This window comes from Solanum stenotomum, chromosome 1, assembly GCF_019186545.1.
Source record: "Solanum stenotomum isolate F172 chromosome 1, ASM1918654v1, whole genome shotgun sequence".
Classification (NCBI taxonomy): Eukaryota; Viridiplantae; Streptophyta; class Magnoliopsida; order Solanales; family Solanaceae; genus Solanum; species Solanum stenotomum.
This window is the reverse complement of record NC_064282.1, coordinates 266,330-289,357: the sequence shown is the minus strand read 5'-3', so window position 1 is coordinate 289,357 and position 23,028 is coordinate 266,330. Positions and strand designations below refer to the sequence as shown.

General features: G+C 34.8%; 2 protein-coding genes across 2 annotated transcripts; both read right to left on the bottom strand.

Annotated features, from left to right (window-relative positions):
* Positions 1–4,959: 4,959 nt before the first annotated feature.
* LOC125878122 (metallothionein-like protein 4B) lies at positions 4,960–5,523 on the bottom strand. Its single transcript, XM_049559347.1, has 2 exons — positions 5,440–5,523; positions 4,960–5,359 (listed from the first exon to the last, which is right to left on the bottom strand). The coding sequence occupies exons 1-2, from the start codon at positions 5,520–5,522 to the stop codon at positions 5,203–5,205; spliced, it is 240 nt and encodes a 79-aa protein (XP_049415304.1). The 5' UTR covers position 5,523; the 3' UTR covers positions 4,960–5,202.
* Positions 5,524–7,542: 2,019 nt separating this feature from the next.
* Positions 7,543–22,351, bottom strand: LOC125878018 (alpha-1,3-mannosyl-glycoprotein 2-beta-N-acetylglucosaminyltransferase). Its single transcript, XM_049559321.1, has 19 exons — positions 22,160–22,351; positions 20,996–21,046; positions 20,542–20,629; positions 19,263–19,325; positions 18,922–18,956; positions 18,741–18,817; positions 18,604–18,649; positions 18,450–18,512; positions 17,591–17,657; positions 17,422–17,490; positions 17,270–17,339; positions 16,781–16,842; positions 14,779–14,868; positions 14,598–14,692; positions 10,685–10,747; positions 10,538–10,576; positions 10,289–10,459; positions 8,836–8,963; positions 7,543–7,881 (listed from the first exon to the last, which is right to left on the bottom strand). Exons 1-18 carry the CDS (start codon positions 22,232–22,234, stop codon positions 8,850–8,852), a joined length of 1,338 nt encoding a protein of 445 aa, XP_049415278.1. The 5' UTR covers positions 22,235–22,351; the 3' UTR covers positions 7,543–7,881; positions 8,836–8,849.
* Positions 22,352–23,028: the final 677 nt, after the last annotated feature.

The window sequence follows — 23,028 nt, the reverse complement described above, 5'->3', positions numbered from 1 at the left end:
AAGGAGTATAATTTGGCACCTCATTTGTATTTATATATTAAAAAATATAAGAAGCAAATGTGTAATAGAGAAATGGCAAGTCGAGTCAAAGGACGAGGGCGGAGATCGTCAAAAATCAAAATAGAGAAGCTAGCTAGCTAACTCCCATCAATAGACAATAAAATACTATTAAATGCGATAGATGTCTCACTTGTTTTCAAGGAAATTTAGTCAAAGTCTACCATGCCCGGTCTCTTCCTTTTATACCATTTTAATTATTTAACTTTACGTCTATAATGCTAATTTGACTTGGGCCTCATTTTGTTATGTGCATTTACACTGTTAACAACTTTAGGACCTTCAAATTCCAACCTTTCATAGCGTATAATCAAAATTTTAACTTAAATTATTGCATCACATAAATTGAGACAAAGAATATATATTGGTGTTAAATTTTTTTAAAAAAAATATTATATTGATTGAAACTTGAAGTTGTATTTGAAATAAAAATTAGTATTTAAAGTTTTGTAAATGAGAATATGAAAAAGAAAAGAAGTAGTTTTTTCAAAAGTTAAAATTACAAATATAGTATTCAAGTATGAAATTGAAATAGGAAGAGGAAAGAAAGGCGACTGTTGAATTTTTATTTTCTTACGGAAAGATGGAAGACGAAACACTTGTTTGGTGTGAAAAGTTTTCTGGTGATACAAAAGAACGTCAGGTAAACTCAATCTTTTTTTTTCCTTTTATGTGTGTGAAATAATAATAATTAAATAAAAAAAAGGCTTAAGTCATCCACGGCCACTTAAAGTTGTCCGCATAATTCATTTGAACACCTCAACTAAGACTTGTACCTATTGAACACCTCTACCACGTTGAATTGATACCTATTTGACATTTTTTTTACAATCAGCCAAAAATTTGAAGTGTGTGAGATTCACTCGCAGTGACGTGGCACAATGACAAATTAAACTTTGACATGTCATTTAGTTTCAAAAAATTATTTAAAAATATCTTATAAAAAGCATTTTAAGGTAGCCAAAATAATATAAAAACAAAAATCAATCCCATCTACCCATAACCCCTTTCCGGCAGAACTAGTCCGCCGGAACACCATTGCCCGATAACGAGTGGCAAGTAGCTTCCCCATATTTCTCTCATCAACACCATAGCTGCTACCTACCCTCTTCCTTTTATTCCCATTTGGCAATTTTTTTTTCAATACCATAGCTGCCATTTCTTCGATCTCACTCTCTTCTTCATACATCATTTAAGATTTGTTGATATTTTTTTGTACTGTGGATTCTTTAGGATTTGAATTCTTTAACAATTTCAAAGAAAATATATTTAGATTTGTATTAGTCTTGTCGGAAAAAATGGATGCTCACCGGATTTTTTTGACTCAATCTGATTATTATTATTATTATTATTATTATTATTATTATTATTATTATTATTATATTTCCTTTTGTAGCTTTAACTCGCTTGAATTTTTCTACAATTTATAAGGTTAGATTTTTATTTTTTTTGTATCAGTTAACTCTCATTTTTCGATTTTGACGGTCATTTGTTTAATGGACACTTTTTCGATTAAGACAAAGACGACGATATTGGTGATGACGGATGATAGTAGAAAGGAAAATAAAGATGAATACAGAAAGGGGTGTGGCAGAGACGTTGGCTAAAGGATTTAGCCGGTGAGGAAAATGCAAAAGACTAAGGTGGTTTGGAATTGGGGAAGAAGATACTGTTGGGAATATTTTTTTCATGCTCAGACTTTTGCTTCACTTTTTAAATGTTGACATGTAATTTTTTGATTGGCTTGTAAGTAAATTGTATTGGTTTCACGCGCTTCTGAGGCGTGTACTACACCTATGATGCCACATCATTAAAAAGTATGTAATAGGTACATGTTTTGAACAAGAGAGGTGTTCAATAGGTACACCCCTTAATTGAGGTGTCTAAGTGAAATATGAGGACAACTTTAAGTGGCTATGGATGACTTAAGCCTAAAAAAAAGGTAGATGTGTATTTTGAGCATGCATGCATGTTAATTTACCCAATGTGAATTAATATACATATTTTGCTCATGGGTAAGCTTAGACTTGTATATCATCATCATCATGCATACGCTTTCTAGCAAATTCAACAATCAAAACTATCTACTTTTCCTTTACTAACCATCTCTATTTCTCTAAAATAGTTTTTTCAATATATAATATATGATCAAATTAATTATTTTTATTCCATTCATTTCTCCAAAATTCAAATTCACTTTTGATTTTTCATTTCAGAAATTTATTTGTTCTACATATACATCAGATTAAAAGATTCATTTTTTGAGGGGGAAAAACAAAACAAAGAGAGAGATTGATAATCTAAAAAGTAAAATAGAGATAACACATAAAAATTAATTAAAATAGGAAGTAGAAAATCATGTCTATTAATTAATAAAAAAAAAATTAAGTAATTGGTTTTTTTGGTCGAACAAGGATACATATATTAAGTAATTGTTTTATATATACTAGTACTAGTCTATAAGGGTGGTTCAATGCCTTTAAAGATGAGGCTAGAGCCGTCAAAAAGGGCTAAGCTCATGGGGCTGGTCTGATCCAACCCGTTATTGGGATAGGGTTGAGATAGTATTTTACAAGCCAGTTTAAAATCGGGGTCGAACCGGGGTCGGCCCATGGGCCAAATTATTTAATTTTTATTAAAATAAATATTAAAAAAATAAGAATAAAAAACTAGAAAACTTAAGTAAGTGTTTGTGGAGATTTTCTAAGGAGTTTACCTCATGAATTTCTTTATTATTTAGTTTTGAATATAAGACTTGGATAGTAGACACTATTTAGATTATATGTGATAGAATGTTTTATGGCTTTAACAATTAATTAGTTTCTTGATTTCATTTAACAAATTACTTTAAGTAATTATGTATTGCTAACTAAAGTTTTAGTCAGAAGTGTTCTTTAGTTTACTAGTTTGTTTTTCAGTTATTATTTACTTAAGAAATTATAATTTTTTACTTTAAATATTTATTGCTAGATTTTATATTAAATTATTGAAACAATGTTACTGTTTGTGACATTGATTTGACATATAAAAAAAAAAGGACCGGCCCGCCCCAGCCCTTGACCCTTTGGGGTTGGGCCGGGTTGACCATTTTACAGCCCTTTGAAATGAAGGGCCGGCCCGCCCCAGCCCATCAAATTCTTTGGCCCGCGAGGTTTGGGCGGGGTAGGGCTGGGCTGACCCGTTTTAACAGTTCTAGATGAGGCATATGCCTTAGGCCCCCAAAATCGAAGGGCGTAATTTTTTAGTAATAATAAAATTATCTTAAACTTTTTTTAACCAAAAAAAATAAGAATGTTTTAATTTGTTTCGAAACATTAAAGAATGTTTCTTTTTTATGGATCAATTTTTAAATTTAACTTCCACATGATATGTTTAAGATCACAAGATTAAAAAATATTTTAGTATATATATATCTTTAATTTAAGATCATAAAAAATAAGACTTTTTTATTAAAAAGAAAAGAAATAACTTGAATCTCAGATATAAAAAATAATTAAAATTTAGGCCTCCAATTTTTTTTTTACTTTAGGCCACTAATTAGCTTGAGCCGCCACTGCTAGTCTAGTGTAAATGATTTTCACAAAATTTCAGTGTTATACAACAATGATCCATCTATCCTACTCCAACGTGAAACATAACATAACTCGACAGACGGACAACACTATAAAAGTAGTCTCTATAATATAATACCATCGACTTCACACAAATATATTAACTCCTAACTATGCTTGGTTGGTTTTATTTGAGCACGAGCCCAGTTTTTGTGCATTCTGATGTCAATAAAATAATAGTAGTATTAGACTGGTAAATATATTATCAATTGTACAATCACAAATATTACTTCCTTGCTAGAGGGATGTAATTGATGTGTGCTAGCAAAATCACTCTTGACTGCAACAAAGGAACAACAAGAAAGAAACAATATTATGTTAGATAAAGCATAGTAAACATTCCTCAACGAATAAATACAATAGTTTGATTGGGAAACAATACTATGATCATAACTTCTTTTCTTGGGCAAATGTAAGCACACAATTCCATTGTGGGACTGCTGGCAATGCAAGAATCAAAATGTAATAGTGTGTTTCCATCTATGATTAAGAACACTATTATTTTCTTAAATCTTGACCAAAACTTAATATATTAAAAATTAAATCTGATTTAAATTTATACTATTTTTGTTATTGTACGATACTCAGACATGTCACTCGTTTCTAACCATTTTTTTCAACTACTCTGCACAAAGGTAATCTGGAAGGACTCCTTCCTTTCTTGGATTTTAATGGAAATGAGTGAATCTATAGGCTAGAGGAAGACTTATGATGAAAGGTAGTTGTATATGTGATGACATTTTCATCAAGTAAATTCATTTAAAATCTCTGAAATCTCATCAATCTCATCCCGAACAAATTTGCAGTAACCGAGATCATTAATCATTTAAAATGTCTGAGATCTCATCCCGAACGAATTTTGCAATGTCAAAACACTCTATAAATTAATAAATATTAATTTATCAATTAAATAATTAATCTACAAAATAATAAGATTTTATATTCCCTATGAATTTAGGGAGTGAGGTTTTAATGTGTATATATTATGAGTTTGATGACCCACCTTAGTAGATGGTTAATGATAAAATGAACTAATTTGGAAATACATACATAATAATTTCTTAACTCTGTAGCATCTCATAATTATTACTCAATAATTTGGAGAAAAGAGAGTTTTGAGCTCAATTTGCTGTCCCAGCGAGTGTAGGGTTGACCGGACGATTTTCCATCAAGTTATGTTGCATGGTTTTGTCTACGACTCTACGTGCAAATATAATCTAATATATATATAGAGAGAGAGAGAGAGTCTTGTTGCATCTCCAAAGTCTAAATTATGTACCAACAACTTCAATTTTGCCATGAATGGCTTATTACTTATTGCATATTCATTCATAATAAATTGGCAATCGATGGAACTTCATATCTACATACATGAACATGATTAAAAAAAAAAACGATACTGATTTATTTAAAATGGATAAGAGAGAGGATATAGTCCTAATAATTAATTTAGGAAAGGTAAACATATATATACATATAGACGTATATGATGCATGCAGGTACGTAATAGCTAGGGAGTAATTAGTAATTAAGTTTAAGCGGCACAGGTGGGACAGGCGCAGCCAGGACCGCACTTGCAGTTGGCCTTTCCAGTAGCAGCTTCACTCTTTGGACATGTGCAAGGATTGCACCCACAGTGCTCTCCAGATGAGCATCTCTTGTTCTCCATGCTTGCATCCGACGATGCGCACCTGCATAAATCATATATATACTTACTAATTAATTAATTATATTGATTGCACTCTCAAATTTTAGCATCAACCATACGTACCTGCACGAGATTCCACCGGGGCATGGAGAAGGACAACCACACATTTCATTGCATGTACCACAACTTCCTCTTACATCAGCCATACCTGCAATGGATCCGTTGTCAAAATTAATTAAACGGAAACAATAAAACTGCAACAAATTAAGGGCAACATCCCACCTACACAATATTAGTTAGTTGATGAGATAAAGAGAGCAGAGCGTCTTTCTCTTATATATTGAGTGAAGCAGGTCCACCTGCACGACACCTGCCTATTACGTGTCAACCTGCCCGCCCACTTCTCTTTCTCTTTTGCCACCTTCAACTAATACCTACTTACTATAAAAATATAACACTTTTGAGTACCTAGCTTCTTATAACTCATCATCAAAATAAACTAGTGCTCCCTCTTTCCTAACCTACTTAATTTGATGAACTTTTTATTATTAAAATAAACCATTATTAAAATCTATTTATCAAAAATAATATATATTTTTAAATTTTTACATAGTATAAATGTATTTTTCAATAATGTTTTGGGTTATATTTATTTAAATAAAATCAATAACAAAAAAATGACGGAGTAAACAGACATAAAATGTTACTATCAGTAACGTTTTATAATTTGTTACTCTGAGACACGTTTTATAGCTAAAACATTACTCACAGTAACGTTTCTCTGGAATAGCTGAAAACAATGGATATATATATTTTGTTCATCTATTTACTTAAAATACATATGATTTTCTCGTTTCTTCTCTTTCATACATAAATAATACTCCCTCCGTTTTAAAAAGAGTAGTTTAGTTTGACTTGACACGGGGTTTCAGAAAATAAAGAAGATTTTTAAATCTTGTGGTTCTAAATTAAAATTATGTCAAATGTACTAAATTGTCCTTTAATCTTGTGGTCTTAAACATGTCACGTTAAAAAACTGAAATTAAAATATTACCAAAAAAAGAAAAAAGATCATATTCTTTAAACGAATTAAAAAAAATCATTCTTTTTTTAACAGAGGAAAAAAGTACTTCTTACCACAAAAGGAAAACGAGAGTAAATTTGAATTATTTCTTACGAAGTTTTTGTTGTATCGATTTCAATGCACAAACATTTATTCAATAGAGTTATGTTTCTAGGCACTTGTTATGATTGATTTTAGGCACTTGTTATGCCTTGATTTTACATTTCGATTAGGCTGATCTTATTAATTGAGGCTTATTAAAATAGAATGTTGACTGTGTTGTGAATAATTTTTGTTGAGAAGAACAAAAATTGCCATTGGTAAAAAGCCCTCTTCACTTTCTTTTTTCCTATTGTTGAAAAAAGCGTTGTGAAAAGTGAAAGAAAAAAGAAAGCTTATATATTTCAAGTAAACGTATACGCGAGTATATATATATCCATTTTAGTAGTGAAAAGTTGCATAAAGTTGAATGAGGTAGGTGTAATATTGAATTTCAATTTTCAGCCATTCCAGAGAACATTATTAAGAGTGACCTTTTAGCTGTAAAACGTGTTTCACAACGTTATTGAGAGTGACCTTTTAGCTGTAAAACATGCTTCACAGTAACGAATTATAGAACTTTACTGACAGTAACGTTTTACGTCTATTTACTCTGTCAAATTTTTGTCTTTTTTCCATTAAATTTTTTGAATAAAATATAACCTAAAACATTACTAAGAAATACGTTTATACTAATTTTGTAAAATTTCAAAAAAAAAGTATTATTTTGGTGAATTGATTTTAATAATGACTTATTTTAGTCAAAAATTCATTAAAAAATAATTCTAAAGCTAAAGTTATTTGTAATTATAGAAAAGTAATACCTTTTTTTTTAAGAAAAAAAAATATATTATCACATAGATTAAGACAATGGGAGTATAAATTTGATAAGGTACTGCGAAATAAAGTGAATACACTTCTTATAATAAAAAGTTGTGTGAGTTCTCTGTTAATTTATTTCAGGGAAAATAAAGTTGATTGAGCCCAGTCTCATCTCTTTTGAGTCCAGTCCACAAATAATTTGTTCTTACTGTCACGCCTGCTATAAAACACGATTATCTATATTGAATCATTTCGAGCATGTTTCACCCACTCTTCAATCATAATGTAGAAAGGGTGCCTCGGACATATATAAATCACGTTTGAGTACTTATAATGTGATTTTAAGGTTAAATCTCAAAACTAAAACGTCAGTGCTCACATTTCTTCAAGGTTGCTCATAATCGTAACGTTCCTTCTTAGAAACAAAAAACATTGTGTTTATAGGGCTACATTTCCTCTTTATGTTTGTAAAACTTGAATAATAGGCTGTGGTGATTGATTCATCCATTCCAACAGTAGGCAGTGAGTTCCTTCCATTAATTAACATTAAAATGTTGCATGTAGCTACTGGTAGTCATGCTTTTCGTGTCAGCTCTTTCAAATGTATCCTACCAAATAAGTCTAAAGTGTTGCTCAGGCTCCTGTTGAATTGAGTAGAAAGAAAAATACACATCAGTGAGTGACAGACTTAATCACTATTTTCACAATAATATATCATCCATTTATGTGACTTATTATTTTACAACAAGAGCTACTATGCCCTATTCCAACCAGGTGTGCCTCAAAACATTTGAGGCTATCTGTTACATAAGTGGTTTTTACTAAGGTTTGCAAATACATTCTTACATTATTCTCATTTGAGGGAATTTGAAAGTTCCAGAGCAGAGCTTTTGTGATATCCAAAATATTGAGTTCAAAAAATCCACCAAGACATGTATGCTTTAATCCACAAAAAGAAGTTGGTTAAACAAAATGGGAGTTAAGGAGATACCAGGAACTTGAATCCATTTAATTTTATCAAATAGATGTTTTCAAAATGATGTTAATATTTTCTTTTGCAGTAGCTAACACTCAAATGGGCTGGAGGGAGTAAAGCGGAACCCTGTTGTAGCCTACTATGCCTTAACTCAGCATATGAAAAGGTGAGATATCTGCTAAGGTGCCTTCAAGTTATGATACATACAACTCATGTAAAGTGATGCATGTTGCTTATATGCTAAACTGTTCCTATACTCCACCTTACAGTGGACGAAACATCTGTTCACTCTAAGGTGGAGTCTATGTAGAGAGGGTCAGACACACAAGTACAGACATGGAAAAGGATTGTGCGGGTCATGAGAGCAAAGAAAAAAAGAAGAAAAGAATGCATGTGTTTACCTTGTAAACGGAACTGGTCATAGGAAGTGAATGCATTAGGTCATCAGTTTGTTTACATAACAGTTATGCAAGTCTGTTTTTCTCTTTTTTATTTTCACGAGCCTTCTAAAATGAGTATTTTCCTTAATGATGTTGAATAAAAAAAATTCTATGCAAAAACTACTAAAGTGGTGCATATACAATACTCAATAGTTTTGCTTATTAAGGCATAAACTTACCAATCATATCTTCGCTAAGTATCAACTCCAAGTTGTCGAAGAGAATCAGGGGCAACAAGGAACACACGTCTAGATGTTTGAAACCGGAAAACTACTATCCCTTTATATGCTGCCCGTGGTACACCATCCTGATGAAATGAACAGTTAATGCAAGTTTTACAGAAAGCATAAGAGCCATGAGTCCATGACAGAGGACAAATCCATCACAGGCTCACAGCTAGAGTGAGTAGATCTGTCCATGGTCCGGGGTAAGAACCGACATGGGGCCAGTCAATAATCCATATTAAATACAGATTACCCTAACCCGTGTTTCACTTGCATGTTGCATCCCATCATGGCCTAATTTCAATTCCATGAGCACCCTTTCCCCAGAGTAGGACTGACCACCACCACCAACAACAACAGCATACCTAGGGGTCTGGGGAGGGTAGAGTGTACACAAACCTTACCACTACCACTCCGAGGTAGAGAGGCTGTTTTCAAAAGACCTTCAGCTCACGCAAATCAAAGCAGTAACAAAACGGAAAAAAATGGTTGGGGAGAGAAACATGACAACTAATAGCAGAGTAGGACTGACCATGAGCAACAACTGGGCCTTACAAGAATTGATCTTTAAAATTTATAAACATAACATTAAATATAATCTAACTTTATTTATCAAAAAGCAAGTTAGTTTGCATTTCTTTAAGAATTAAGTAATCAAATTGACCAAGTAACCAAAGCCACAAATAAAACAAGTAAATGGCTATAAATTCATCTACTTTTTTGATAAATCACCTCCTATTTCATTTCTGCTAATTCTATACATGTAGGTATTTATTCCAGTACAAATATATTACAATATAATTTCAATATAAAAAAATATGAATATTAATAATAAATATATGAGGCCAGAACGGCCAGTCCACAGGCAATTAATACTATTCAAGTCTTGCCCATTGGCAAGCTCAGTTTTTGTTCAAGCCCAGACGCACAAAGTTGACTGGGCCCCAAGCCCATAGATGCCTACAAGTGAAAGGGGAGAAGGAAAGCATGCATTTCAATTTCACCTCCCTTTGCACCTCAATCCTAGAAGGGGATGAGTTGTGGAATTGGATTCTGATTGCTCACTCTAACCCTAAGGCACCTGCCTTTTTCTTTTGTGTTGCAAAACTATACCAGCAAACAGCAACTGTTCACATTCATGCTATATCCAAATAAATTATTAAAAAATCATGACAGTGAAAGAGTAAATCTCCAAGAGCTAAAAGTATAAAATCAGGCATGAATTTTGCACTCCTCAACAGTCTATTTCAAAGTTAAGTAAAATAGATGCCCAATATGCAATGCACAGTCAATAGTCATACCCAACATATGCAATAACTGCATCAAAAGAACCCACTCAAACAAATATGATCAAATCTCAGGTCATAATCAATTTTATATGAAATAGAAAGGGTCATATATGCATTACCTTCCATTCTTCAAAAATGCCAAACTGCCGAGCGATATCTTCAAAGTCTAGTTGGTCTCTGTACTGAATACGCACATCACCATCTATGTTAAATGCTTTCAAAACAGCATCAGCTCCGTGGATGGGCTTAGCCTTTTTAACCAAGTCGCCAAAGTGTTTCACATAGTTGTCCTGAGAACATGAAACTACAAGTTACATACGTTCCTAAGTTCTTTAATCTTCAGCACATAATAATCCTCAAGTCATTACCTCCAAAAGGTAACTTAGGTCCATTGACTTCCAATCAACCTTCAAACAAAATTCCAGGTAGAATACATGTCGTACAAATGGAAAGAATTGAGTAGACAAGAAAAAATGGGTGATGGCAACAAATACACAAGGGAGTTAGTAACATGCCTGGACATCATTTAGTTTAATTGGCTCAAGATACTGCTTAAAAAACTGCCCCAAACTAGAACCCTGTAAATAATAAAAGATTGTTGACAAAGTTCAAGGAAAAGTTTTTTCGATGAAGTAAGGATTAAAATTAAAAGCATCAAAAAGATGCACAAAAGCACTGTACAGGTGCAATTACAAGAGTAGATTACAAAAGTCCTATGCTATAGAGAGATAACAAAATCCAACAAAGACTCAAAAGAGCTAATAGGGGAAAAAATGCTCCAACTACTTAAAGATATTAAACATTTAGGTTTCAGTAGAGCTGTCAATATAGGCTGGCTCACCCCATCCGGGCTAAGCCTGTAAAATTTGACAGGTCAGGCCGGGCTAGCCCATTTTTTGTGTGGGTCAGAAAATGGTTGGCCCAGCCCACAAGTATGTGGGCTACGAGCTTTGACAGGCCAGCCCTCTTTTCTTAAAAGTATATTTTTTTTTATAATTTCTTAAATTAAATTATAATTTAAAAATATTATCATAAATATCGACAAGACAATATTACATGGTGTTAGTGTTACTAGTTGTTAATCAAGTACACAAATAAATTTATCTTTATAATATTTATTAAGTTTGATTCAAGTAAAAGCATAAATAGCTAAATAAAATAGTAACCTAATTGTTTTCCAATGATCATAATAAAACACAAAAACTATGACAATATTCCATAGGCTATGACCTATATAGTGATTCCCTAGAAATTTTAGGGAATTTTATGTAGTACATATTTTATAAACATAATTTGTATTTAAATTGTAATATTTCAAACTTTAAACAGATTTTGAGTTTTAGACTCTTGTTATTTTTAATAATCTATTTTATTTTTATTTTTTAATTAATTTTTATTTGGCCCACGGGCCGGCCCTATCCATATTTCCCAAGCCCCACAAATTGGCAGGCTTATTCAAGCTGGGCTAAAAAGCCCTTTTCTTAAACGGGCTCCAAAAATCGTAGCCCAGCCCTATCAAATCACAGGTTAAGCCAGGCCGGCCCAACAGGCCTAGCCCATATTGACGGCTCTACCTTTCAGGGAGTAGTTTGGAGTTGCTAAACCATCAAAACACCTTTTGTTCCTCTGTCCTAAAGGTCCAAAAAAATGCACCCAGTAATCAGTCTCCTGATTTTCCTGATACCAATTTTTCATTAACTCCAGCTGCTGCAGGCATCTTTGATGATTTCTGGTAACACCCAGCTGAGTCCAAAGATAGAAAAAAAAAAAAACATCCTCCAGATGCCTGAAGCAACTGCACAATGGAGGAAAAGGTGTTTATTTGTTTCAATGTGCTGATGGCACAAATAGCATTTGTGAACTATGTCAAAGGACCTTCTGCACAAGTTATCTTGAGTGAGGCAGGCTTCATTTAGAGTAGTCCAACTGTTGCAGATGACTTTAGGGGGCAGTTTTGACTGATGTTGTGTAGGTCATCTGTCTTGAGTCTTGACAGTATAAACTCCCAATGGACTTGTTCCCCAGATGAACATGTCTGAAAGTTGCTCACTGACCATACGGTTTCCCAATCTGCCTAGGAAGCCAAGCATTTCACCCATTTCCCAGTCATTCACATTCCCCCTGAAGATTGGATTTCAAGAATTGGCTTTTATATTCTGAGAGACGGTGGCGTCAGGTCTTCTAACAATTTGATAAATGTTAGGGAAGTCAGATAGCAAGGTTGAAGAGCCTAACCATCTATCTTTCCACAAATTAACTTTTGCCCCATTCCTAACTTGAAATCTGTTGTTCTGGCTGAACTTGCCGCAAAGGTTGATAATGTTCTTCCAAAATCCAAGGACCTATCCTATGCGGAGCCTTGGAGACCTTTGTGCACCAGTTACTGTGTATCCCATGTTTGGCATTCACCACTCTTTTCCAGGTTAGCTGATTCTCCTCTTCATACCTCCATAGCCATTTCAAGAGTAAACACCTGTTATGAAGCGTAAGGTTCCTGATGCCCAAGCCTCCCACTGATTTAGGTAGAGTTACTTTCTCCCATTTTACCAGATGAAACTTATGAGCAGTGATGTTACCTTCCCACGGGAAGCTCCTTCTAATTCTGTCCAGCTTCCTTTGAATCCTTGAGGGGATAGGGAATAGTGACATTTATGTCTATAGGAATCAATCAAGGGTGTTATTGATGAGAGTGAGCCTACCACCCGACCCTTCGGAGTGGCCCAGTGGTTTGGGCTTGGGACTTCCATGCTAGAGGTCTCAAGTTCAAAACCCCTTGCCAGCGAAAGTAAGGCAAACAAGTAAGGGGTTTGCCTTCTGGTCGAGCTCGTTGCACCAGGCTTGCTTAGTGCGGGTTACCTCTCCTGTGTGGTAGCTATTGCATAGGAGCAGGGTAAAACACACAAGGGTAGCGGTTGTGGGTTTCCCTTGTCATAAAAAAATATGAGAGTGAGCCTACCACCCATTGATAAATACTGCATTTGCCATGTGGCTAACTTATTTTCAAATTTCTCCACCATTCCATTCCAAATTTTGTCAGATCTGTGTTTAGCAACTAAAGGTAATACAAGATGGGTAATCCTTTTCATTTTTTCGTCTTCCAATTCTATCCTCCTTTTCATATATGAAAATTTAAGAAAATATATCAAACCCAGTTAATGCACCGTCTTAATTCCCATTAAGCTTCAACTCGTGCACCTGGCTACATGAGTAAGAAGTAATATTTTTAGCTTTGTATAGGCTAGAGAATTCTCCTGGGTTTCAATTGATGTGATAAGGGCCATCAACTTCCATTTTTCCATACTTATTAATGTATTCCAGCCAACAAATCCAGATTTTGCACTTCATTGACAAGGTAGATAATGCTCTTTAACATGTTGATGTGGAGGCCAGAAAGAGCTTCAAAAATTTGAAGTGCCAAATTCAAATGTAACACTTTTGCTCCACAGAAGATCAAAGTTCCAAATTCAAATATATCGGTTTGGATTCCTAAGGCAACTGAATAGAATTTTAGCTACGAGAGGAGTGATTTTGATGGTGGAGAATCTTAGGAGATGAAAGGTTGTCTGCTTGAGCTAGCGTTTCCGTTGTAAGGAGGTGGGCGAGGACTTGGACCATATTTTATTACATTGCAAATTAGCTACGAAGTTATGGGAGGATATCTTAGATGGTTTGGAGTTTCTTGGGTAATGCCAATATCTGTAAAGGAGTTTGATGTTCAGCTGGAAGAGTGGAGCTAGGAGAAGAATGCACAAGGCTTGGAATGTTACCCTCTTGCTTTAATGTGTGGGTCATTTGGAAAGAGAGAAATAGAAGAGCCTTTGAAGGGGTGGAGATGAGGTTTGCTCAACTGAGAAGTAGTCGCCGATCATTTATTTTCTTTTGATGCACCCATGTAGTTCCGGTTTGTATAGAGGATTGGGAGCCTTTTGGAGAAAACCATATTTTGTACGTTTCTCCTTTTTTTGGTATCGCACTTGTATATGGCCAAGTTGGCCTTGTTATTATTAATGAAAACTTTTATTGGATAAAAAAAAATCCAACTCGTCTACATATAGCAGGTGAGACTTGAGAGATAGTCAATGTATTCCCTGTAGTGGTGCCAATTTCAAAACCTTGAATCCATTGCAACTCCCTGGCTTTATCTAAATCTTGCTCAAGCCTTCCAAACAAGTTGGGGCTTGCTATAGGAATACCCACTTCTTTGTTAAGATGGTGGAAATTGATTTTCCATAGTTATCACTTATCAGTATCTGTTTCAGAACGTAAAACAGCTCTAGAAGGAATGAGAAACATTTTTTCTCTTGAGAGGTATCTAAATGAGTAAAAACAGCAATATCACTCCATTGAGGACAAAGATTCAAGTTCAACTACATTTAATGAGCCAAAGCCATCTAGCACTGATTTAAAGGAGGATTTTTATACACATACATGCTCACCAAAATTGTATGTTCTGCAAACTTCTGGGCGAATAAATTGTCGACCTCTGTGATTTTCTTTAAGCCTTAGCCAGTCATCCCAGTAAGTAAAAGTAAGGTCAAAGAAAAATTTTGAAGGTTCCAAAGGCAGTTAATTTATGCAAGAAATAAGCACATCAATTGGAAAGGATATGCCTTTGGCCACTTTGGAGATAGTTCGGACCAAGTTGATTTTGAAAGCATCCATCCAAGACCAGGAAAAAAGTCTGAGCGGTAAAGAGCATCTGCAGTGTAAGATACAAAGCATTTCAGTGAGATTAGAAAAGTGAACCGCTGTTTACTTTGCTAAAAAACCACCTAAATAATATCAATATATTCCACAACATCGAGCAGAACAATGGGATTAACCTCCATGGACGATACACTTTTGATCAGCTCAACAATGACATGAATGGGTAAAAAGATTGTTCTTTCTTTCGTCTTTGACAGTCCAAAATATTCAATTGAAGCTAGCACTCCTAGAAAGGACTATGGAGTCACGAAAAGAGAAACATAGATTTCTCTTATGACAATCTTAGACATAATCATTTGGGGTACATCTAAAAAGGGGGAATACACAGTCAAGGAAAGGTATGATCTAATGTGTTGACAGGGGAAATTCTGGAGGATTGGCCTTGGAAGCATGATTGGAGGACCAGGCTACCACTCAAAGTTACATGTCTAGCCTGGACAGCTCTTAATAATGCTTGCTTGACATACCCTTCGGGGTGGCCCAGTGGTTTGGGCTTGGGACTTCCATGTTGGACGTCTCAAGTTCGAAACCCCTTGCCAGCGAAAGCAAGGGGTTTGCCTTTTGGGTCGAGCTCGTCGCACCGGGCTTGCCTAGTGCGGGTTACCTCTCCTATGTGGTCTGCGAGCTATTGCATAGGAGCGGGGGTTTTACCCTGTGCGCACCCAAAGGTTAGCGGCTGCAGGTTTCCCTTGTCATCAAAAAAAAAAAAAAAAAATGCTTGCTTGACACTAGATAATCTTAGCAGAAAGAAAATTACTCTAGTAAATAAATGTTACTTATGCAAACAGCATCTTGAGAGTGTTAGCCATCTGTTTTTGCACTGCCCCATCACAACTGATATTTGGAACTTTTTCTTCTCTCAGTATGGCCTTTCCTGGAGTATACCCAGATTAATAAAGGAGTCCTACATCAGCTGGAGCCTGGATCTCTTGGAGAGTTGACAAAGTCATCAAGAAAAACTGGAGGATGATCCCAGCAGTCATTTTTGGTTATATGGAATGAAAGGACTAGCAGATGCTTTGATGGAATATCAACTCCTACCCACTCTCTGAAGACTAAATGATTAGTTAATTTGTTCGGTTGGAATTCTCTACCACCTGTTAACAGTGTTGACATGTTTTTGGATTTTGTTAGCTCCTTAGCTATAGCTTAGGCTGCTTGTACTAGTGCTGAAATGCTTTTTGCCCTTCTGTACTGGAGCTAACTGGTCACACCTTTTGTAATTTGGCATCTTCCTGATGCACTATCAATAATAATCTCTTTAACTTTGTCAAACACTCCAACGAACCAATTTTTCAACTTTTCCCTTTTTCATTGGTACCCAGAATCCAGAACAAAAGAGAAGTTAAAATTCATTCTATTCTCACACTATCAATCTTATCCAATATCCTTAAGTGAGCGGAGAATCTTTAGACAACCACAATAAATAGGTGACAGCTTTGTAGACAAAGAAAAAGTTCGCAGCCCAGTGCTTCATACTGACACTTATATTAGCATGAGTAAAATGATTCAAGCTCAAGTTGATGATTAAAAGGATATGGGTGATCTAGGAGAAAGACGATGCCAGAGGAATTCAGGAACCAGTCACAGAAAGAGAGGCATGTGGCAGACAAATCCAGGAACCACTCATGGAAAAGGAATAAAGAAAAAACTGCAGAAATACACCAAAAATAAAGTACGCAACATCAAATCCCTGCTGCTATTTTAGGCATTTCCAAGGAATCAGAAACAAAATGGAAGTATAACCATTCAACAGAACAGAAACAAGAAACCATCTGCTCTAAGCAGTGTGTTTATGTTTCTTGATTGAATTAACCAATAAACATTTCAAGTGAAACAGGAAAAGAGTTCAAAAGAAAACTCATAACCACCATTCCCAAAGGAGGAAGAAGGATATAACTTACAAGGATCTTGGACGAACTGCCTTTGTCCATTGTCATTCCAAGAAGAAATAGCCAGAATCGACCTGGGATGTTCACCACAAGGATGTGAAAAATGTTATACTTGGGACATTGAGAATAGGCATTTTGCAACCTGTCATCCCCATGTTTTAGGCCAAGTCCCATTTTTGTTGGTTCACTATCCCACTTAGCGTATTTGGCCACCAGTTTATGTAAGGAGAAGTTTTTAGTCCTTTTGCTAAGAATGTTATATAATCAAAATAAAAATTTATCCCCCTCGCTACCATCAGATTTTCTCCTACCACGTGCCTGGGAGAGAGAGATCATGGATGGCTGTTGAATCTGATCCAATTGTGTTGGTTCTTTAAAGAAAATGATCCAAAAGGTTGAATGGGGGGAGTTGGCCAAAAATAGATTTTCCTGATACGAGGATGAAGTGAACAATTCTTTGAAAGTAAGAATGGAAATTCTGGATCCTTGAGAATGCCTTACTTGTCTCTGTCAAGAAGAGTAGCTCCAGCCTCAAAATAGTCAAAAAAATCAGCAGCAATTTCCATATCATCTGATGTCAGAGGCACAGATATTGTGAGAAGAAAAAAGTGCAGAGAATATGCAACATAGTGATTAAGATAGATCAGCAGTACCTTCTAGTATGATAACACGGCTAAAATTATGCTTGTGAAACAGCTGATCCAATGCCCACTTGTAATGACCTAAGGAAAGAGTGGTCCATTGGCTAATGCAAGACTAATACTAGTTGAAATAACATGAGCAAAGGAAAAAGATGGAGAAAAAGCAAAAAAACATCCTTACGTGCAATCTTGTAGTATGCAACCAGTTCCCCTGGTCTTTCAGTATGCACAGGTTCAAAATCCAAGTGCTGTTGATAAAAAATCAAAAAGGTCTTTTATTAAGAACAGTCAATAAAAATCTGCCAAGAGGAGTTTGATATAAAGATCAAACAGAAGCAATTGTTGCAACTACACTTAACAATGTCAGGCCAGAACTGTTATCAGCTAATCAGCAAAAGATTAAAGATACAGACTTAAGTAACCACAGCTACCTAAAGCTAACCAATAAAATAAAGCAGCTAGATTCATCTCCCAAGCAAGGCAAAGCTTTTATCAGAACAAAATTTAGCCAATTGATATGTTATAAAACTATGAACCTTATAGAGCAGTAGATGAATTCATATGCAAAACAGAAGTATGGCTACTCAAACAAAGAGAGAGAAGAAAATCTTATATATATATATATATATACACACACACACACATATATCTTGAAAACATAATTCAAACTACACATGCCTCTTCCACTTGTGTAGTCTTACAGGGGGGGAAAGGGCAAATTGTGTCACAAAGAATGAATGAAGTATTAAAAGAGTTAAAATGATAAGGAAAACATTTACATGTCAAATATAGATTATGTATCTTTTCCCTTTCCATTTTTACTAGATAAAAACTCCTGATGGGTAATTTTTCTACTAACTTGTTTCACCTGTACACGATCTTGTTATTGGAATGACGATGATTGAGCATTGGAACAATGAGTTCATATTCTTAAGTCTGTACTTTTTCTCCAAGTAAGGACCGGCCTGATTTAAAATTTACAGATAGATATACCCCAAAATAAATCCCATTTTCCCTTTCTCAAGTGGTAGGAAAAGTACCTGCATATATGTCAGCTGATCATAGCTCAAAGCAAGCTTTCTAACATCAGGATTTGATCCATCCTTCCAAAGGGAAGTAGAACGAAAAGTAGGTTCAGCAAGACAAAGAAGACAAGCATGCAATAGAAGGCTACGAGGGAAAATGAATGGGTACCTGGGATATGAAAAGAGGATATTTTGATGCAACAGATGTTTGGTATCTGATGACAACAATGGAAATACCGGGCTTATCAGCTGAGGCATCTAGTATGAAATAAGAAGCAGATAAAATTGTTTTGATAGAAAGCATACTTTAAGATGGATTTAATAGTCTTCTCCAGGTAGTCAGCACGATTGCAAGCCATAACAACTACAGCTGCCACTGGCATCTAGTAAATATAGTAATTAGTTGATGAACAAACATTTGACAGAATTGAGGTCCACAGATGGTGGTAGCAAATGTATGACTGAAAATGTGAGAATGTATCTAAACCTGCACATCTCCGATTAACTTTTTTATGCCCTTACCTGTAACAGATAATTAACAACATCAAATATATAAATAAGTTCAAATACTTGTAGGCATGAGTATACATTTATTTATTTATTGATAGGATAAGATTACTTGTAGGCATGACTAAACTAGAATTAGAATTTAGAGCTCACAACATTAATAACTCAACGACATGAACGACACATAGACATTAACAGATCTTTATTTATCACGTACAATGAATATAATTTTTTGCAGGCATACATTTCATATTACTGCGACTAAAAGCAGTGGCTTTTTGACAAAAAGCTGAAAGAAGAAAGAGCAGTTTATCAACTTACTTTCAAGATCCTGAACAAGAGCCCTTAATTGCCGGCACTCCTGATCCTGACGCTTCATTTGTTCTGAAAATGTAGCAAGATGAAGATAAGGGAAGTACAACTACCCGTTACCCTTCATATAAAAAAGTTAAAAAGAATTGTTTTTTTTGGATAGATACAGAACTTATTATTTGAGATCTACATTATCGCAGAAAGAACAAGGAAAAATGCATTGAAAGAGAAACATGAAGAAACTGAACAGGTATAATGCAAGCCAAGTTGCATCAAGCCCATTTTACGAGCCAAGCTTGATATCTCCAAGCATTACAAGGACTATTCATGAAGATAGATGTGCTTGAGCTTACTTTGATGTCATCCCAGGGATTTCATGTCATGAAGATAGCCTTGGAGGACAAAATAGGAGGGAACGATGACTCAACATACGGACTGTATCTCAACCATAAGTCAAGAACAGCCAGATGCGGCAGGTACAGAAGCGACATATGGGCCGCAGAATCACTTACGGCCCGTACCTTGGACTGTATATCAGAACTGGACACTGCCCAGATTCAGGCCTGACTGAGAATCAACCTACGGAGCAACATGCAGAACCGCAAGTTGCTACATATGACTGCATGTCACGATTGGCAGTGCAATTTGGCTATTTTTGCAATTTCCAAGGGATGTCACTTTAGCTGTTTTTGTAATAATTAGCCTAAACTATAAATAGCTGAGACTATCTCAATAGACTTTGATTTTGATGAATATTGGTTTTCTTCTCTTTGAGAGATTTGAGAGCTTGGTGAAGCTTTTGTTGAACCTTTGTTTGAGAGGTGAGTTGCAAGGTGAATTCAACTCCCTTCAGGTTCATCTTAAAGATTAGGTGGTTTTTTTGGATTCATCAATTGAAGGTTTTGGTTATCTTAGAACCTTAATTGTCAATTAATTCCATACTTGTGTTCTATCTATTTATCTTTTACTTTCTTGTTCTTAGGTTAGGGTTTCTTTTGGTTTCCGCATTGCATCAAGGTCCTATCCTCACTACTCATCCAGGAAGATATCTTGCAACATACAACACAAAAACAATATTTTTTTAAAAAGAAAACAGATCTACACCATTTTTTCACCACACTTGTATACAATAGGACGAGAACTTACGTAAGATTTTCAAGATAGACAATTTCCAATAGCTCCAATTGCCGAATGGAGGATTAAAAATGAAGGAAATAAATCCATTTCTAACATAGTTGGAAAGAGGACAAAAAAGAAAGAAAAGATTACACCGGAGAACACAGTGCACCTTCAAGAGCCACTACTCTTCCTTGCTGCTGGCTAATCTTGTCAATAAGCAATCTGGTCTGACTTGTACAATGATTTTCTGCTTCAATCTGTGTCATTCACATGATTTGTACACATTATTAGCAATTAAAAGTTATTTTCTTCTTTCTTTAGCTACATCATTGACGTAGGATGCAGTCGTGTGCTGCTAAGAAAATGCAAAAGAAGATTAAGTAATCCCCTGTTGAGAAGAAAAGAGAGGATTTTCGGAATGACATTTGAACTGTTGAAGGAACCTTCAAGTGGAGCATATGAAGCTTTTCGAAACGCTTGATCAAAACATGAAGCTTTTAGAAACGTTATGCTCATAATACGTGACATGAATTATAAATACATAAAAGATAGAACACAGGAAATATGTCTATGGTATTTAGATTCCATTTAGGAAGGATGACAAGATGAACCTAGATACTTACTGCAGCAGCAAGGCGGTCTACATATTCTGACTGTGTCGCGAAAAGCCGCATCTGAGAAATGTGGAAAAAACAACCACTTAAAACATACCTACTTCACCATTAAGCAAACAGTAATCCAGGAAGGTAATTTCTTCTCATAACACCTATATCAACAGAACCAAGTAACCTCATATGCCAAAGTAAAGATAAAAAAGCTAATCGTGCAAAGAAAGGATTGCTTGGGGTAGTGGACAAGTTATGGCTTTATCTAAGCAATATAAACTTTTCTCCTTATAATTGCGGTATCTAGGCTACCTTGTGTGAACTTCAACCAATCCACCGGGTACTTACTACCGCCTAGCAGCGCCAAATATCGAGTAACTCCGTCCACTAAGCTTAGGCAGATGCAAGGAATTTCTGTAATTTTTCCTCTGTTGGGATTCCAACCTTGGTTCCCAATTTCGCCACAGCTATTTCTCAGTCGCTAGGCCAGCCCCTTGTGACTAAAATTCATATGTTCCTATTTTCTTTTGTTGAAAACATCATAAAGAGATAAAAGAGATGCTAAAACCAAACCAATACAGTATGGTAACGTAAGTTATATGCATAAGTTGGCGCAGTATCGTCAGAATCTATTGGGGGGGATTTTAAATTTCATCGCCTAGAAGCTATAAGAATTTTCAATTGCATAGCTTCCAAAGATTTTTGGACATGTGAATCTCAATTCTTTGAGAAGCACTGGCTCTATCTTCGCCAAGGGGAGTTGCAAGACAAATCCTAAAAGAGAAACCAGTGGCCTAGCTGAGTTTGTTGAAGAAAGGTTCAACTGAATCTCTTTAGCGGAAATATTACATTGTACAAATAGGGTAAAAGCAGCTAGTTTTGTACATATAAATTGTTGCATCCCCTTGATGGGTAAGCTATTCACTGGTTGTGCAAGTTTGCAATTCTTTTATGCCAAACCCCTCATTAGAGGATTAATATAGTTGACCCCAAGGAGCTCGAGATTGAAAGTAATAGTCATTGGTGAAATTGTTCTATAGCTTCATATGAGATTCTACTTGAACTGAAAATTAGTTGCACTAAAATACCAAATTGTGTTAAATTACAGAAAAAATTGCTGAGATGAAATGAAATGAATAATAGTTATATTCGTATAGATCTGAGAGGAAGCCAGAAGATAACCTGTATGTAGATGAAGGCGAGAGCAGCCACGACGAGAAGGTACCGTAAATCAAAGCAAAACTTGTTCCCTCTCATCTCTGCCAAATGCGAAATTGAAATCAAGGGTTTCTCAGTTCCGAGTGTTGCCTCTCATAGGATCAAGTCAATAATGGTCTCTTCCAATTTCATCAGAGACTCTAATTTGTTTATAACACACTCTACTTGGGAAAATTTTTATTACAGTAATGTACCAAAAAAAAAACGGGTAGACACAAAACGTGTGTGCATTAACTTTTTGACACACGGCCTGCTTGTAGCTTGGTAATTTTATTGTTCTATCACTTTATATTTATTCAAAAATTATGTAAAAGATATTATAAATTATATTGCTTTACTTTTCTACTTAGTACGAGCGCAGGACTTCGTCAACATGTCTGCTGGTAGCCAAGGGTAGTTTGATAATTTTATTGTTTTTTTTAAAATAATTGTCTTCCATCACTTTATATTTATTCAAAAATTTATTTTGTTGGACACTTTTATCGTTCACAAAATAAGAAAAAAAAAATTTATATATATATATATTCAAAAATTATGTAAAAAATATTATAAATGATAATAATTAATAGCTTAAAATATTTGAAAATATAAAAAAAAGTTTTCGTTAACTCTCAAAATTTCATTTATAGGACATAAATCTATCTATATATAATAGGAGAGAAAAACGTCACATGTCAGCGCCACAATTAATCTCTAAATTTCAGTATTTTAAAAGTCAATTTAAAAAATAAATAAATAAATAAATAATATATATATATATATATATATATGAATTATTTTTGTTAAAATCTTAAAATAATTATTTATTTAAGTTTAAGATTACAAAATTTAGG

What these genes read in the sequence shown, in the direction of transcription:
- LOC125878122 (XM_049559347.1), bottom strand. Translation starts at nt 5,522, where the DNA reads ATGGCTGATGTAAGAGGAAGTTGTGGTACATGCAATGAAATGTGTGGT. An exon ending in CCCGGTGGAATCTCGTGCAG is followed by an intron (nt 5,360 to 5,439) that starts GTACGTATGGTT and finishes TGATTTATGCAG; the next exon opens with GTGCGCATCGTCGGATGCAA.
- LOC125878018 (XM_049559321.1), bottom strand. Translation starts at nt 22,234, where the DNA reads ATGAGAGGGAACAAGTTTTGCTTTGATTTACGGTACCTTCTCGTCGTG. An exon ending in ATCCTCTTTTCATATCCCAG is followed by an intron (nt 18,513 to 18,603) that starts GTACCCATTCAT and finishes TCCCTTTGGAAG; the next exon opens with GATGGATCAAATCCTGATGT. An exon ending in CATACAATTTTGGTGAGCAT is followed by an intron (nt 10,748 to 14,597) that starts GTATGTGTATAA and finishes TATTATTTACAG; the next exon opens with GGTTCTAGTTTGGGGCAGTT.